Source organism: Parasteatoda tepidariorum, chromosome 2 (assembly GCF_982258835.1).
Source record: "Parasteatoda tepidariorum strain Cologne lab strain chromosome 2, Ptep-v5.0, whole genome shotgun sequence".
In the NCBI taxonomy this organism is placed as follows: Eukaryota; Metazoa; Arthropoda; class Arachnida; order Araneae; family Theridiidae; genus Parasteatoda; species Parasteatoda tepidariorum.
In genome coordinates this window covers 96,575,378-96,591,844 of record NC_141756.1, presented here as the reverse complement: position 1 = coordinate 96,591,844, position 16,467 = coordinate 96,575,378, and the positions used below count along the sequence as shown (strand labels likewise).

General features: G+C 30.4%; 1 protein-coding gene across 1 annotated transcript; it reads right to left on the bottom strand.

Moving 5' to 3' along the window:
- Positions 1 to 4,477: 4,477 nt before the first annotated feature.
- Positions 4,478 to 8,758, bottom strand: LOC147815932 (uncharacterized). The gene is made up of 5 exons (XM_087156170.1): positions 8,656 to 8,758; positions 6,991 to 7,068; positions 6,603 to 6,695; positions 5,934 to 6,050; positions 4,478 to 4,671 (listed from the first exon to the last, which is right to left on the bottom strand). The coding sequence occupies exons 2-5, from the start codon at positions 7,047 to 7,049 to the stop codon at positions 4,500 to 4,502; spliced, it is 441 nt and encodes a 146-aa protein (XP_087012296.1). The 5' UTR covers positions 7,050 to 7,068; positions 8,656 to 8,758; the 3' UTR covers positions 4,478 to 4,499.
- Positions 8,759 to 16,467: the final 7,709 nt, after the last annotated feature.

Here is a 16,467-nt window from a genome sequence, read left to right as displayed (position 1 = left end):
TCAGAACACTTTACTCACGGTAAAATATCGAAAAATATATTTAAAAAATTATATAAAAAAAAATTAAAAGCATTTAAAAGTCGACCCTCGCAGGGATTCGAACCCAGGGTCTGCGGGACTGCAAATCTAACTTGCCCATAGCGTTGCCAACTTCGCCACGCTTCACATGCCATCACAACGAATATTTAGCTTAAAATGAGTCCTCCCGGTTAGTCAACAAAACATATTTTGGGTCATTGTGGGCCCACAAATTCGTCTATAAAAAATTGCTTTAGCATAATTGTTTGTTACATTAAACTCTAAGTTCATGCTGAGTTTGAAGTTTATAGGTTAATGTTATAGGGAGTTACGGGGTTTGATGTGTGCGTGCCTCCTGATATGAATTTTCCCCCTTTTTTCTGCCATTATTCGCTCTTCAGCAGAGAAAAATAATTCTTTTTTTATATACAACACTTTATTCAATTTAAAATATTGAAAAAGTAGTTAAAATATTTAAATTAAATAAAATAAATAAATAAAAATCATCCCGAATTTATCCGTTTATTTGCTACTATTCGCTGTTTTCCAAAGAAAAAATAGTTATTTTTTTATTCAGAACACTTTATTCACGTTAAAATATCAAAAAATATATTTAAAAAATTATATAAAAAAAAGTAAAAGCATTTAAAAGTCTATCCTCGCAGGGATTCGAACCCAGGGTCTCCGGGACATCAAATCTATCTTATCCAAAACGTTACCAACTTCGCCATGCTTCACATGCCATCACCACGAATATTTAGCTTATAACGCCTCCTCCCGGTTAGTCAACAAAACATATTTTGGGTCATTGTGGGCCCACTAATTTGTCTATAAAAATTGCTTTGGTATAATTGTTTGTTACATTAAACTCTAAGTTCATGCTGAGTTTGAAGTTTATAGGTTAATATTATTGGGAGTTATGTTGTGTGATGTTTGCTTGCCTCCTGATATGAATTTTGTCCCTTTTTCAGCCCTCTTCAGCAACGAAAAATAATTCTTTTTATATATAGAACACTTTATTCAATTTAAAATATTGAAAAAGAAGTTAAAATAATAACAATAAATAAAATATATGAATAAAAATTATCCGAAATTTATCCGTTAATTAGCTACTATTCACTATTTTCCATACAAAAAATAGTTATTTTTATGTACAGAATACATTATTCAAGTTAAAATATCGAAAAATATAATAAATGGCTGATTAGGCTGATTCAAAGACTTGTCATGTGGGTAGAAATCAACCGTACTAAACTTTGTCAAGTGGGTTGTTGTTGTTCATTTACGTCGCAGTAGAGCTGCCCAATGGGCTATTGGCGACGGTCTGGAAAACATCCCTGAAGATGATCCGAAGACATGCCATCACAATTTTGATCCTCCGCAGAGGGGACTTTGTCAAGTGGGAAGAAGCCAACATAGACGAAACTTTGTCATGTGGGCAGGAATCAGCCAGAAAAAAACTTTGTCTTTTGTTATAAATCAGGGCGGCAAAAATTAGTCATAGGGGCATAAATCGGCCGAGCAAAACTTTGTCATGTGAGAAGATATCAGCTTCACAGAACTTTATAGATTAATTTATTATTCTTGACAAAACGCTCTTTTCACACTTTTAAATTCGCATTCTGTCGTTTAATCTATTTTCAGCTCCAAATGATGCGTTAATTAACATTTTTGACTTCCTCCTCTTTTATGGAAGAGTGAGAAATATTTTTCCTCGACCTACTTAATAGACCAATTATAATTATTAAGATTTCCCTTATTCCATAAAACTAAACCTTTTTTCGGATTTCAAGATTTTCCCTAAATTTTATTGAGGAGCACTTCAATTTTGTGTATTTGATATTCATTCTCAATTTATGATTCATAAATAAATTTAATTGACCCTTTTTAAAATCCTGTGCCTGTTTGTCCTACCCGCGCGATTGTCACCTTATAAATGCTTAAGGTATTTAGTAATTACCCCGCCACTTTGCATATAAAATAATTTTTAAAGTTCTTATCTAAATTGAAGTCTAAAAAGTAATCAGTTTGATTGACCTAATCTTGCGTTCTTCTTCAATGATTCATTTAGAATTTTTAGCAATATTTCAAACATGAATAATGATTTGAAAAAAAAGGGTATATTTCATTTAATTTTTATTTTTGATATAGATTCGAAAGGCTAATCATTGATCGATCATCGAGCTTACGATCATCGTTTAAGTCACAAAAAGTGATCAGTTTGATTTAATCTTGCGTTCATCTTCAATGATTCATCGGGTGATATAGCAATATTTTAGAGATGAATAATGCAAATACTTGTCATGTGGGTAAATAAAAAACGGGTATATTTTATTTCATTATAATTTTTTCTATTTTTGATATGAATTCTAAGGACTTACAACAGGCGGGGTTTACGATCATCATGTAAGTCGCATATTTAAGCCTAAAAACTTTCATACGTCGCATATTTTAGCCGAAATGTAGGGAAAAAAATTATGATGACAAAAAATAGCTTGGACACATGCAATACAAAATTTCAAATCTCATTAAAATCTTACAAACTTAAAAATAAAAAAAAATTCAAAGGAACTTGAAAACACCTCTACTAGTAATATGTTTAAAAATCCCAAGTTCTTATGAACTTAAGCTCGAAACTTAGTCTCCAAGATGGATTAACGGATATTGGACTTAGATATCTAATAAAAGGGTAACAAAAATCTTCCTCAAAGCGGAATTCTGAAGAAAAAAAAACTTCTCACAGCATTAAGTGACTTTAACTGTGTGTCATGTAGCACAATCCTGTTGGAAGATCATGCTTTTGTTTAAAAGAAAACAGAATATACTATTTATCGAAAAGACTAATTAACGCAAACCTTGAAATGAATTTTAACACTAAATAAAAGAAGAAAAAAATTTCCTTCGTTGCCCCATAACAATATTAATTAAATTTGACGCTTCATTTTATAACTCTGTGAACTATAACTCTGTGAAGATTCATTACGCTGTGGAATATAAAAGTGGTAATACCTTTTTATTTTAATTTAATTATGAAAAACTAGAAATTAAGGAAAAAAAAACAAAATTGTTTTATGTTGTTGTTTTTTTAGCAAATAACCGAACACTGAAATAAGTGCTGTATTTTAGCTATAAGATAGAACAAAGAAATTTGGGAGCAATAACTAAGCCTTCTTTGTTATTCGATATATTGTAGTGTATCTACCACTACAAAAATACAATTACTATTCACTAGTATATAAGACGTGTTAACTCGATTCAATGATAGAGTACCTTTTCATAGATGAAAGTTGACATTGTCGATAACAAATCTCTCCCCATATTGGTGACCCGGACGTGATGTGAACACGCCTGCCTTGACAGTTACGCCCATTTCGATCGACGGATGGTCCACATTGAAGAATGGACTTTCTACTTGTGACTGCGACATTAACCACCTCCTCGCACTGTTGCTACTCAGTCTCGATTAAACACAACGTTGGCCGGCATACACTCGACTTCTAAAGGCAACATAGGAGCAACCACGACCGTGAACTTAATACAGCGCTCACGAACAGCAAAAATACGGTGATGTTAATACAGCTCTCCCGGCTTCTCACAAAACTGCAATGAATCAACTAGTGGTATCCATTCATCGAATTCTATCACAGATATAATTCTGGTGAGGGAGTACTGTCGGGTATCTACCAGAATTATATCTGTGATAGAATTCGATGAATGGATACCACTAGATGATTCATTGCAGTCATTGTCGGGTATCTACCACTACAAAAATACAATTACAATTCATTAGTATATAAGACGTGTTAAATTGATTCTATGATAGGGTACCCTTTCATAGATGAAGTTTGACATTACTCTCTCCCCACAATATTTTGAACCTGACAATTTGGTGAAATTATAAATTAGTACATTATTTTTAAGCTTAATTCATGAAATGTCAATTCATTGTATGCTTACTTATTCAATATGCAAATAAAAAGAAACTCATTATTTTAATTTTTTTTTTTATTTTTTTTTCTGTGATATTCAATTTACATATTTTAAACTATTGTATCATAACAATGTTCTAAATTGAATTGCACATTTCGAAAAATTGTAAGACTTTCACATCAATTATATCTTTTATGACGTCAAATTTTTTTTTGCAGATATAAAACTGCCACAACGATGTCAGTTTCTTTGAAGTCTAATTATTTTTCTGTGATACAAAACTTTCACTTTAACTTCTGTGACGTTCTGTTGTTTCTGTGATGATCAAATTACAGTTCTTATATTTCCAGCCGAACATATTATTAAATTAAGTTGCATAGATTGGCAGATATAAGGCTTTTACAACAATGTTATCTTTTATAGTGCCTTTTTTTTTTTTTTTTTTTTTTTTTTTTTTTATTTTACAAACAATGTACCATTAAAATTTGCAAATTTAGATGAAATATGGTGCAAACTTTTTCTTAGATGTTCGAAAATGGTATGCTCAAAATTTAATTTTTTTTGAACAACCTGCTAAACACTCTTGACAGGAAAGCGAAACAGCCTTTCTTTTTTATTTTGCTTCCATCTTTTTCATCGCTTTCGCTGTCTTCTATGGCCATGTAATCCTCTTCATCACTTCCAGCTCTTAAGCAAGACTCACAAGAGTCATATCTCCAATATCTAAAATTTAAAAAGAATATTCTCGCATTACTATGAAGCTCATGACAGTGTTTCTTGTTACATACAATTATCGTTTAAATGCAAAATTTTATAGAGAATAAATTGTGTTGAATTTTGGATATAATTTCGAGCTCACTGGTTTTCTAACAATACAATCTATTTTTTACTTGTTATTGGAATACTATTTTTTCATAAAAAGTAAATTTTGTTTAAATTCAGCTCTCCCAGATGTTTTGCAGAAAGCAATGTTTTTGTTTCATGAGCTTGTTGTAAAAGTAGAAAAAATGGTGGAAAGTAAATTATCTTAAATTTCAGATAAAATGTATAAAAAAAAAACAGTGTTTTTGTTACGCAATCTTCTTTTAAAAATACTAAGTTTTGTAGTATTCTAATTTGAGTTTAATTTTAGTTGAATTTTTTAACGTACTAGTTTTGCATCTTGTTTTTTAAATTCATATTTGATTAAAAAAAGTTTGATTATTAGAAATTATATGGATTAAAAATTTTAATTTCTCTTAATATAGGATTATGAGTCGACATTTTGTTCTTCTTTAAAATCGTACTGTCGAATCGAATTGGAGATCGTGTTTTAAAACAGAGTTTTAAATTTTTATAATGTTTTCGAATTCGAAAGTGTTGTTTCATGCCATTTTTATGAAGCGTGATTAATGCCTTGTTTTAAGGATGTATACGATAATTCTTATAATTAGAGTTTAAAAGGAAATTTACAAAAAAAAGAAGGTTTTTTTTATAAAATATCAGCGCACAGTATATTGTTCTTACTTTTAAGGTTTCATTTGATTGCAAATGTTTTTTTTTTTAGTTGGAAGGCGAGAAAATTTACGATGCTAACAAGAAATAACTATTACGAAAACAACTACAACACCTCGCCTTTACAGAAAAAAAAATTTTATTACTTAGCTGTGAATTTTTTTTTCGTAATAAAAAATACAATGTACAATTTTTTTGTCTCGTGTTCTTAACTTCTCTCGACAAATTAATAAAATTATCTTAATTATCAAGTTTATTGCCCATGCAAAAAAAAAACTAATGTCTCAAGAACATATAATTTTTCGAGTCATTTATAGTCGTTAAAATTTAAAGTTTTATCAAGATATGAAAACAGATATTATGCGAATATGAAGTATTACTATGTATAAAAGGAAAGGGAAATTTTACGTAGAAAAAAATTGAAGCAATACATACGTTTTATGACTGAGTCTCTAATTTAAAAAAAAAATATCCTGAAACAGTTTAAATACCTCCTTTCCGGAATGCCATACTCGATAGAATCCTTGTCATGGACTTTATCCATGCTGTACAGTTTTGCAATCATTTCCTCAGTAAAATAACTGGAGTACACCTTTTCATCACTATCACTAAAAAGAAAATGAATACTGAAATTTAACATAGTGTTTTTGTTACATGAACTTGTTATTGAAAATGATGTGTTTTGTAATTGTTCTTAGTTTTTGAAACACAACCAATTGTTTCATGACTTCATTCATGCTTAGTGGCAAATTAGATCTTTCTGATTAAATATGTTTTGGTTCTATCACATATAAGGGCATCGTTCCTAAGTTTTGTTATTATTTTTTGGGAACACAGAGATGGTTTCATAATTTCAAAATTCAGAATGATTTGCACCAGTCACTTGCATGTTCCATAATAATGCACATCGAATAATTATTATGCGTCATTTTAGGTAAATTTATCATGAATTTTTCTCAACATTGAGTCATTTATAAAAATAAAATTTATACGAACTAGAAACATAACTTAAAAGTCAATTTCTTCCAATTTTATTCTTTAAAACAATTTTTTTTAAGTAATACGAATAATATTCAAGATCTGTTACAATTAAGTTAGCAATACAAATAGTTTTGCCAAAAACATTACCATGTAATTAAAGGATATACATATTAATTTACCTTTTCAATTCAACCACCTCATCTTCGTCATTCATATTATCTCCATCAAATTTATTATCCATCTCATTCTTAAACTCCAATATCATTCTCTCTCTAAAAAAGAAATAATTCTCATAGAGTTTTTTTTAAGCTCTAGCTATAAATTAAGTTACGGAATCTGACGCAAAAGCGTGGTTTCTCTTAATGAAATAAACATTCGTTTCATTCAATGCATTTGAATTTTTGACTTTCAAAAAAGTGAGAACAAGCAACTGAAAATAAGGTTCGCTTGGTTTAGTCAGGAGAACTGTCTGAAATTTCAACACTTTTATTGCGTTTTACTTTTTGTTAATTTCCCTTCTTAAAATAATTTGGAAACATTATTAAAAATAATAACTTTTTAATATACCTTTCCTCAAACTCATCTTCATCTTCCTCAGACATAACCTCTGCCTCTATCTCAATCATATCCTCATCACTTTCAATGCTAAAGATATAAAGGAAAACAATTCCTATAATTCGAAAGTTAAAAATAGAAATTTTTAAGAAAACAAATTTTTTTTAATCTTATATTTATGTTGTATATAAGTTTAGTTCAACATTTTCAAACATGAACTTTGTAACAACAGCTTATAACTTCATTCTAAGCAGCAAAACATTTGCTTGCTAAGAATTATGATGTTTTCAAATCATGTTTAAAACAATGATTTCATTTTTAACGAATCACGGGCATCGGTAATTTCCATACTCTTGAGGTAGCAGAGCTTTCTGTAAAACTTAGAGCAATATTTATGTTGTGCATTATATATGTAAAATGTATCTAAAAGCAATATTTATGCATATTTTTAACAATAAAATAGTTGTCCTAAAATTTCTATCAAAAAATAGTATCCTTTATTTATTGTTTTTTTCTAAAATTAAAATTTTTCATTTTTTTGGAAAATGAACCAAAAATTCATCTGGGTCTATTAAAAAGTCGCATTATATTTTAATATTTTGACTCAAATTTTTATACAGACATGTTGCTGAAATAAAGAAAATGTTTTCTTTTGTGTGTACGAAGGGAACAAAATATATATATATTTTTTTTAATGGCGGGCACTTGGGGTTTGTCCCGTTGGTCACAGAAATGCCAGAACTGCTACTCTCTTCTCGTTACCCAGTGGGCACCTGTGACGGAGCCACGGCGGTGGAGCAGCGTCGCTGACGTCACACAACCACAAACCCGTAAATTGGCCGCCCCTGGGATTCGAACCCCTAAGACATTTACAGGGCAGATTTGTTGGTCTCTCTTTCAGGGGCACCATATTAGGTGGGCCAACGTTGCTCCCAGAGTAAGGACAGACAAAATAAATTAATGGTAACATTTTTCATTGAATTATATTTCCAACTTTCCGTTGCTAGATCATGTGATATCGCGATATTCTTCCCTACGAGTTGTGTCAATAAAACAGGTAGCAAGACCATGGAACTACTTTTATGGAAATGTGGTGTTTTCTCATAACAATGGCACAGTATTTATTTAAATGAGCTTATTGTAAAATTTAGGAACTAAAATGGTTGCCAAAATATTTAAATTAAAATTTGATTTTATCATTATGGATTATCCCTCTTCAATTTCAAAGTACAACCACCTGTACTCAGATGAAAATGAATGTGATAAAATAAAAAATTCTTAATTTTTTCTTCATATTGCTAAGTGGCTCATTTTATGCTCTCTTTGGCCCCTGACCCCTAATGCACGCTTTTGCAATAATCTAAGTTTCTCTTTCAAACGGTGAATTTTTCTTTAAATATTACGCTAATGTAAAAGACTCTTTGAAATTACACTGAAACAAACTATTATTTTATAATAAGCTCATTCCATTTCTTTTGTATATTTCCCTCAGAATAAGGTTTCGTAATTCGATTAAGTTTACCATGAGCAATGTAAATTGAAACTAAATTTTTACATTCCGTTTACATTCAGATACTCTGCAATTTAGATTAGCTACGAATGCATCCTTTTTCGAAATAACGAAAAAAAGACTATAATAAAAGTTGAAATCTGATATTTTAGAGAATTGCTGCTTACTCGACATCGACATCGTTCTCATCCACTTCACTTTCCTCATCATAAGCTAAAATATTTATTGAAATAAATCTTAGTTAGAAATAAATTAAATCTCTCATTTAAGAAAATTTATTTTTCCAAAATTTTAAAGATATATTACAATAAAGTTTTAACACATTGCAACACTAACTTTCGTCTTCTACTATTTATATTTAAACTAGTTTAAATACATGCAGAATTTTCAAGGCATATTAATGTAGCTCTATCACCAACAAGCGAAATTGTTTAGCTTCATTGTAGCAAATGCTGCAGACATAATGTTTTTAAGTTACGCACAATTTGTTTAAAAAAGGTTTGTACATAAACAAATCTTGCAACACTTATTTGCGTGTTGGTGAATCATATCTTTGCAAAAGACCTTATTCTGTTGCAGTATCTTTTATTTTTCTTCCCAAAAACAATAAAATAGTATTTGTATCTTTGCAAAAATGTCTACAGAAGATAGTATTAAAAGGACATTATGGTAGACAAGACTTAACCAACATAATTTTGGGAAAAGTGACTCTTCTAAATTATTTAAGATAGTAAAAGAAATTATTTTAAAAAAATGGAAAGAAGTACGCTATTTATAGACTGATTATTGGAGTTCTACGGATCCTTTTTTTACGAATGACTTAGTAGATGCTATTTAATAAAAACAGTACTACGTAATAAACAAAGTTTGAAACTTATTTTTTGTTAGTAAGAACAATTTGAGAGGTTTATTAAGTAAATAGTTAGGTTTAGTTAAGTAACTAAAAATCAAAGCATAGATTGAAACATTTAATTCTAAATAATTAACTGAATAGTCGATACTTGGTGTGGTTTTTAAATTTGTGGTTCAACCACTTTGTTAGGATCGGTTCTTCAAGATGTTTATAAATTTTGCATTCAAGTGAATAACTTAATATTAAACAGTATTGTGATTTTATTACGTCCATAAGAAAAACTCAAGCTGCGCTTCTTTCTGCCGCTATTAAATTCAAGGCAAAATAATGAATGAGACTTTTAAAGATGCAACATTTCCTACAGGTGGCATTTTTTTCCCTAAAAGTTAATTTTCCAATAAGTCTTCCCACGTTACTGTTTAAAACTCACTTTGATTTACTGTGTCACCCTTCCGAAGATCGGTCATTCTCTGGTTGTGTAAGAAATATTTTTAGGACGTGTATTTGAAAGTAACACTTTTTTGCAAATAAAAGTTAAGTAATATAAAATTTTCTATTTCTCATTAAGTCGTAACATTTCTCTGTTAAAAAGTACAAAGTGCAAGTTTTTGGCACAGCTGCTGCACTTTGGCTATCCCATAAGAGACTATGAAAGAGTTTTAGCATATATGTTTTGACTGACTTGTTTCATTTGGTTACGAGTGAAATTTATTTCAAACCTTGTTTAAACTGATTACAAAATAATTTGTAAAGAAATCTTGTTCTGTTATAAAAATATTTAAAGCAACTTTGCGTATCTCAGCTAAAGTAGTGGTTAGCCTACTTGTGTCGTTTCTCAAAGAGTAATTATTTTTACAAAGATGTAAAAATGCAGTTGAAAAAATGCAGTATGATATAAAATATTATTTTAAATTACAAACCTACGTAAAATTAAAAAAGTATAAAAAATTTTTGAAATGTTTGTAATCAATTTTAGGAAAATACGAAGTCTATGCTTTGCTTATGTTTTTGCATGGCTCTAAAAACATTTTATTAAATGATTAAATACTGTAGTGGACCAGAGAATTTTCATTGGACTATCCTTTAAGTTCAAAGCTGTATCAAAATGAATATTAAAGGGTCTCTTAAAATCTATAAGACAATTATAATTTACGAAGTCAAAACTTTTTTTCTTTTATTTATTAAAAATTCCAGAGAAATATTTATGCTGTACACAAGTTTTAGATAGTCCTTAACTGTTCTAGTCAGGTATCCATACATATTTAACATTACGAAAATATGAAAAATATGATTTTGATACATACGATTAGGTCTGGGATATTTCTCCCGTTCCTTCTCCCAATTATTCAAGAGAGCAAATATGTAATATTCACTCATAATTTCAATAAGCGCCTTTTTGAATTTTTACTCAAAAAGTAAGTAGTTCACTTGAGAAATCTCAAACAAGAATGAGAAATTATCTTTTTACATACCTTTGTTGATGGATTTTAAAGATGTCAACAATGTTTTAAAACATGCTCATTGTTCCAACAATGGCATAAATTTAGTTTTTCATATATTTTTGTAACTGTTTATTAAACTTAAGTATTGTTGTAAATATTTTTAGATTACGTTAAATTGTATAGTACAGAGAACAATAATAATGGTTGAAATATTTCAAAATATAATTAAGTTATTTTATTTATTACACAATACCTTTCATTTTAAATACGGCAGTGACGGCTTTGAAAGCAAAGATCGTAAAATATATCATAGTAACCAAAAATGAGATTTCATCAAAACTGAACGAAAATTATCACCACACCAGGGGGGCCCCTATTCTACACCACTAGAGCAGATAATATTAATCTTCTTACGATTAAGGGCATAATTCTTAAAAGTTTCAAAAAACAGCAATGTTTTTAAAAAACATTGTGTTATAGTTTTGTTTTGTCAGTGGAATGGGGACGATCGTGAAAACAAATTTTGAAACTGGGCAAGTATAAAAGTTCTCATTTACTTCGTAAAACTTTACAAGTGCTTTTTTTTTAATTTCTTTTTTAAATCATTAGTATCTTAAGGATACACTGTAAATGTGAATGAGTTTGGAAATAATATAAAAAAATAAAAAATATAAAATTTAGTTAATATCAATTGCTTCGTTTCTAAATGAATTGACATAACATATTTTAATTTTATACTTAGATGGAAGTTTGATTAGTTCCTCTCAAAAAATATTTTACTGACTTTAGTTTCTGTTTTTAGTGTCAACAAGATGTATAGATAAATGCAACATTATATAACAAATCCAAAAATGTGTATTGTTTAGAAACTTCAATGTGAAATGAAATTAAATTTTTTATGTGGTATGATTTGATGTTTATCTTCACGAAGCAATTTATTGACAATCACAAATCCGTAATAAAAATTTTCTGAATATTTTTATTTTGATTAAAATCTAAACTCACAAATTAACTCTCTAATAGTATTAAATGAAACTGCAAACAGGCCAAGAAACAGCTATTTTTTCATAATTTACTGATTTTTCAACTAAATCAGGAGTCACTAAACAATAAAACAACTATATTTGACATTTTTGGGATGCAAGTTTCAACAAAAATTCTTAGATTAATTATGTGCTAACTCAAATGAGCATGAACAGCCAAATCTACGGCAGGATTGCTCAATTCTCAAACCTCATGATTACCTTTTCTCTAAGATTGCGTTAAAAGTATAGGTGAACGCGATCACGCGTTTACAGTTTTATATAAGTTTTCTCTCTTATATGGAAATTTTTTTTAAAAACTTTTAAATTAGGAAAGTTTAAAAGTTAAATCCCTAGGGTCTATGGTATTTTTTTATTTCCTTTTATAACCGGTGTTAACAACCAACCCGGTTTTGGGTTTACGTGTTAGATCCGTAGTCTTGAGTTTTTGAACTTAATCTTGAAGACACGGGAAATTTTGGATCATGTATTGCAGTGTTTCCCAAAGTGTGGTACGCGTACCCCCCGGGGTACGGGAACAGTTTAGCGGGGGTACGCATTCTTATGCAAAATATCCTACAGGAAACGAAAATTTCACAAAATTTTATTTAAAAACAAAATTAGCCATGAAAATTTACGATTGCGTATTTTTCTATTGGCTATTTTTTGCAGAGTTAACAGTTAATCATTAGGGGTGTCAACAGCCTGTTATGATTTTTAACTTTTGAGCAATTTTTTACAGTAAAAATTACATTTATTTTTTTATTAGAGGTACACAGCGTAGCGAAAAATTTAGAAAGGGAACACAGAAGATGTAAGTTTGGGAAACATTGATGTATTGAGTGAACTTTGCCTTCCTGGGGAAAATTTAGAGGGAACTAACCCTCATTCACGTTACATGAAAAGGAACACTATCCACTGTTAGCCCAAATGGCAAGGAGATTCTAGCACTCCATAGTTCGTCTACAACTGAGAGCAATTTTTCCTCAACTCTGTGGTCGATGCGAGCCTGAAGCAGAATTTATATCGACGAGCCATCACTGGAAATCAAAAGTTGGTCACCTCATTAGGAGGCTGGCGTTCTATTAATACCTTCTAGAAAAGAGAAGGCCTTAACCTAGGTTACCATAAACAAGAAATTTAATCCTTTAATAGTTCAAGTATAATATCATCTTTCGTATTTAACACCTCTGCGCAGTTTAGTAGACCGAACGTAGTGACAGTTTTCTTATTTTTCATCTACTGCGCAGTTTATGTTCGTTACGTCGGACTACCAAATTCATCCATGCTGATGCCTTCTTTCTTCTAGGAGGTGTTCGTTCTATCTTTTGAGCCACCGCGGCTCTTAAGTAAATGGGTGTGGCGATTAATTTCGGTTATTAAAAAATATTCGTTGGAAATATTTACCTTTTTTGTTCTAAGAGCATCCATCCGTCCACGTATAATTTTGGGATCTCTACCTCTGGCAAAGTGTCTCTTCTACCTCTCGCAAAATATCTCTTCTACCTCTGGCAAAGCGTCTCTTCTACCTCTGGCAAAGTGTCTCTTGTACCTCTGGCAAAGTGTCTCTTCTACCTCTGGTAAAGTGTCTGTTCTGGCAAAGCGTCTCTTCTACCTCTGGAAAAGTGTCTCTTCTACCTCTGGCAAAGTGTCTCTTCTACCTCTGGCATCTCTGTTCTGGCAAAGCGTCTCTTCTACCTCTGGAAAAGTGTCTCTTCTACCTCTGGCAAAGTGTCTCTTCTACCTCTGGCAAAGTGTCTGTTCTGGCAAAGCGTCTCTTCTACCTCTGGCAAAGTGTCTCATGTACTTTTGACAAAGTGTCTCTTCTACCTCTGGCAAAGTGTCTGTTCTGGCAAAGCGTCTCTTCTACCTCTGGCAAAGTGTCTATTCTGGCAAAGCGTCTCTTCTCCCCCTGGCAAAGTGTCTTTTCTACCTCTGGCAAAGTGTCTCTTGTATCTCTGGCAAAGTGTCTGTTCCTAAAAAGCGTCTGTTCCTACAAAGTGTCTGTTCCGGCAAAGTGTATGTTTCGGCAAAGTGTCTGTTCCGGCAAAGTGTCTCCTTTGGCAAAGTGTCTCTTCTGGCAAAGTGTCTCTTTTGGCAAAGTGTCTCTTTTGGCAAAGTGTCTCTTCTACTTCTGGCAAAGTGCCTGTTCTGGCAAAGTGTCTCTTCTATCTCTGGCAAAGTGGTATGACCTTTTATAGTTCCTAATGTCTAAAATTTTATACATTTAAATTAAGAGTTAAATTTAAGTAATGTTATGATACTGAAAGAACTGAAGGCTTAAGTTTGCTTTAAATTTAAGATTGAAAAATTAGTATTTTTCGTATTTAAAAGAATGATCTTATTTTACAACAGCTAGATCTAATGTGTGTAGTATTAAGCTTAATTTTCTAATTTGCTTGCGATTTACAAAAAATTAGTTTTATCGTACATATTTGTGTAGCTCGTAGATAAGTTATTAAAATTTAAATTTAACATTATTAATGTGAATTTTGGATTAGTTTTTCGATTTATTTTGAGTTTTTGTTTTTTCAATATTGAGTGTTAACGAGTAAATTTGTAGTCCGATTCTTTTCAAAACTTTAGACCAGCTCTGTTTAAAAAATGTATAAGAATATTTTCTATATGCTACTTTCGTTTCTTTAAACTGATGTTTCTTAAGTTTTTACTTTCTCCTCGTAATTATTGAGCAGTTCTAAATTATTTATTTTTCCTTATGTGTTTAGATTTAGTATCTTTCGTTTATCTTTTCAGAGCATTAAGAAAGAAATAAGAAAGTGAATAAGAAAACACAAGCAACCTTGTATTTGGATTAACTTCTTAAATGTAAGTTGTCTTAGTTTTACATATATTTAGTTTTTTTTAATAAAAATAGGAGATTAATCTCTAGCGCTTATAGTTCTAAGAATACCTTACCTGAATTAAATTAAAATTATAATTTCTGTAAAACTGTTCTGATAAATTTAAAGCCATCTCAATTAGAGGTTTATTTTTAATTTACTGATCAAAATAAATCTGAACTTAGAGGATTCACCTAAGACTAATTTCTAATTTAATTCCCTTCTATTTCTCGGTTGGGACTGGTTAATTTTATAGAACTTAAACTATTTCAGATTCAAAGAGTCTTGAAAGTTTAATCAAAATCTATTAGTTTTTAATTTCTTTTTCGCTATTGAGTAGAAAACTTCTAATTTAGAAAAATTTATTTTCTGAATTGAGCTAGAAAGAACCGACATGGTTTTTACTTAAACGTTGTACCAGTTTACTTGAGTAGTTCATGACCATAATTGACAGGAGAATTCGTTGAATATAATATAGCAATCTTTGAATTAAATTGAACATTTAGCTTGATCGCTTAAATAATAACTAATTACAAGTTATACACAGTTAAACTAAATTATATATAACTATGCTGTAAGCGGCTGAACAAACACGTTCATTGAAACAAAATATAAATTAAAATAATCCGCCTGTCGAATAAAGCCTTCTGACCGCTCCAAAAACAAAATAGAGAACGGGGAACTGCAAGATTTTCTAAAACTACTACTTAAACGAGTACTGAGGGTAAAGTTAAGCTTTTAAATCCAGGGTTTAAATGCAATATTCCAATTCAGGATAAGTTTTGGTAATTTTTCAGATGCATCGATTTTTGCCTTAGTCCACTACACTCAAACCCCCGTAAATTTTTGTAGTTCACTTCTAAACGCTTCGCTTTACAAGATGGCTTCTATTTTATTGTCTGTTTTGGTCTGTTAAAAACCATCATTAATAAAGTTTTGAAAAACAGCCTATGAAAATTTGACAACTATTTTATATAAATTTCATATGAAACTAATCTTAAGTACTAAATAAATTAAATTTTGAACATAGATTCACTATCTACGAAAGTTTAAATTTCGTGTACGGCGTTTAGTTTGTCCTTCTTATATAATCTCGAACACATACCTTACCAAATAAACCAAAGACGAAACGAAGAAATTAAAATTCTAGGGTTAAATTTATGTTTCATCAATTGGCAACGTCAATCGTTCAAAAGAATAATTTAACTATCCTGAGAACTTATTTCCTTTGTAAATTAGTTTTAAAACTGTTTTTAGACAAGGGACTGGATAAAAGGATTTAACCCTTTAAAAAAAGCAACTTAATTACATGGTTGAAAATGAAGTGATTCTAAATTATTAAACCTGCGTTAATCAGTTTTATAATCAACAGTTCATTGTAATTTCTATTCTGTGTCCAAAATTGTACCAGTCCGTTATGGAAGAGCATTTTTGTTGCGTTCGTTCGCGCTCACATATTGGTACTGCGCCAGTTTTGACAAAGCGCCAAGTCTCCGTCCAGAATATTTTGTTAGTTTTTAATAGAGATTTGAATAACTTCGAGCTACAATTTTCATAGTTTCAGTTTACGTTGATTGTCGAACGAAAATTATCTAATTCTGTTTAATGCTAGTTGAAGTTTTATTTTAAATAAAACTTTCTCAGAAACTAATCATAATCTGTCTCGGTTGACCGAGAGCAGTGATTTAAACTATGAAAAGCTGTTCTTGGTTTGCTGCCTAGCAAAAAGTTTTTAATTTTATCCGTCGATGAACAGTCGACCCAATATTTGGGTTTACGACTTCTAATGTTAAACTCCGTATCCTTGCAATTTTAAACCAAT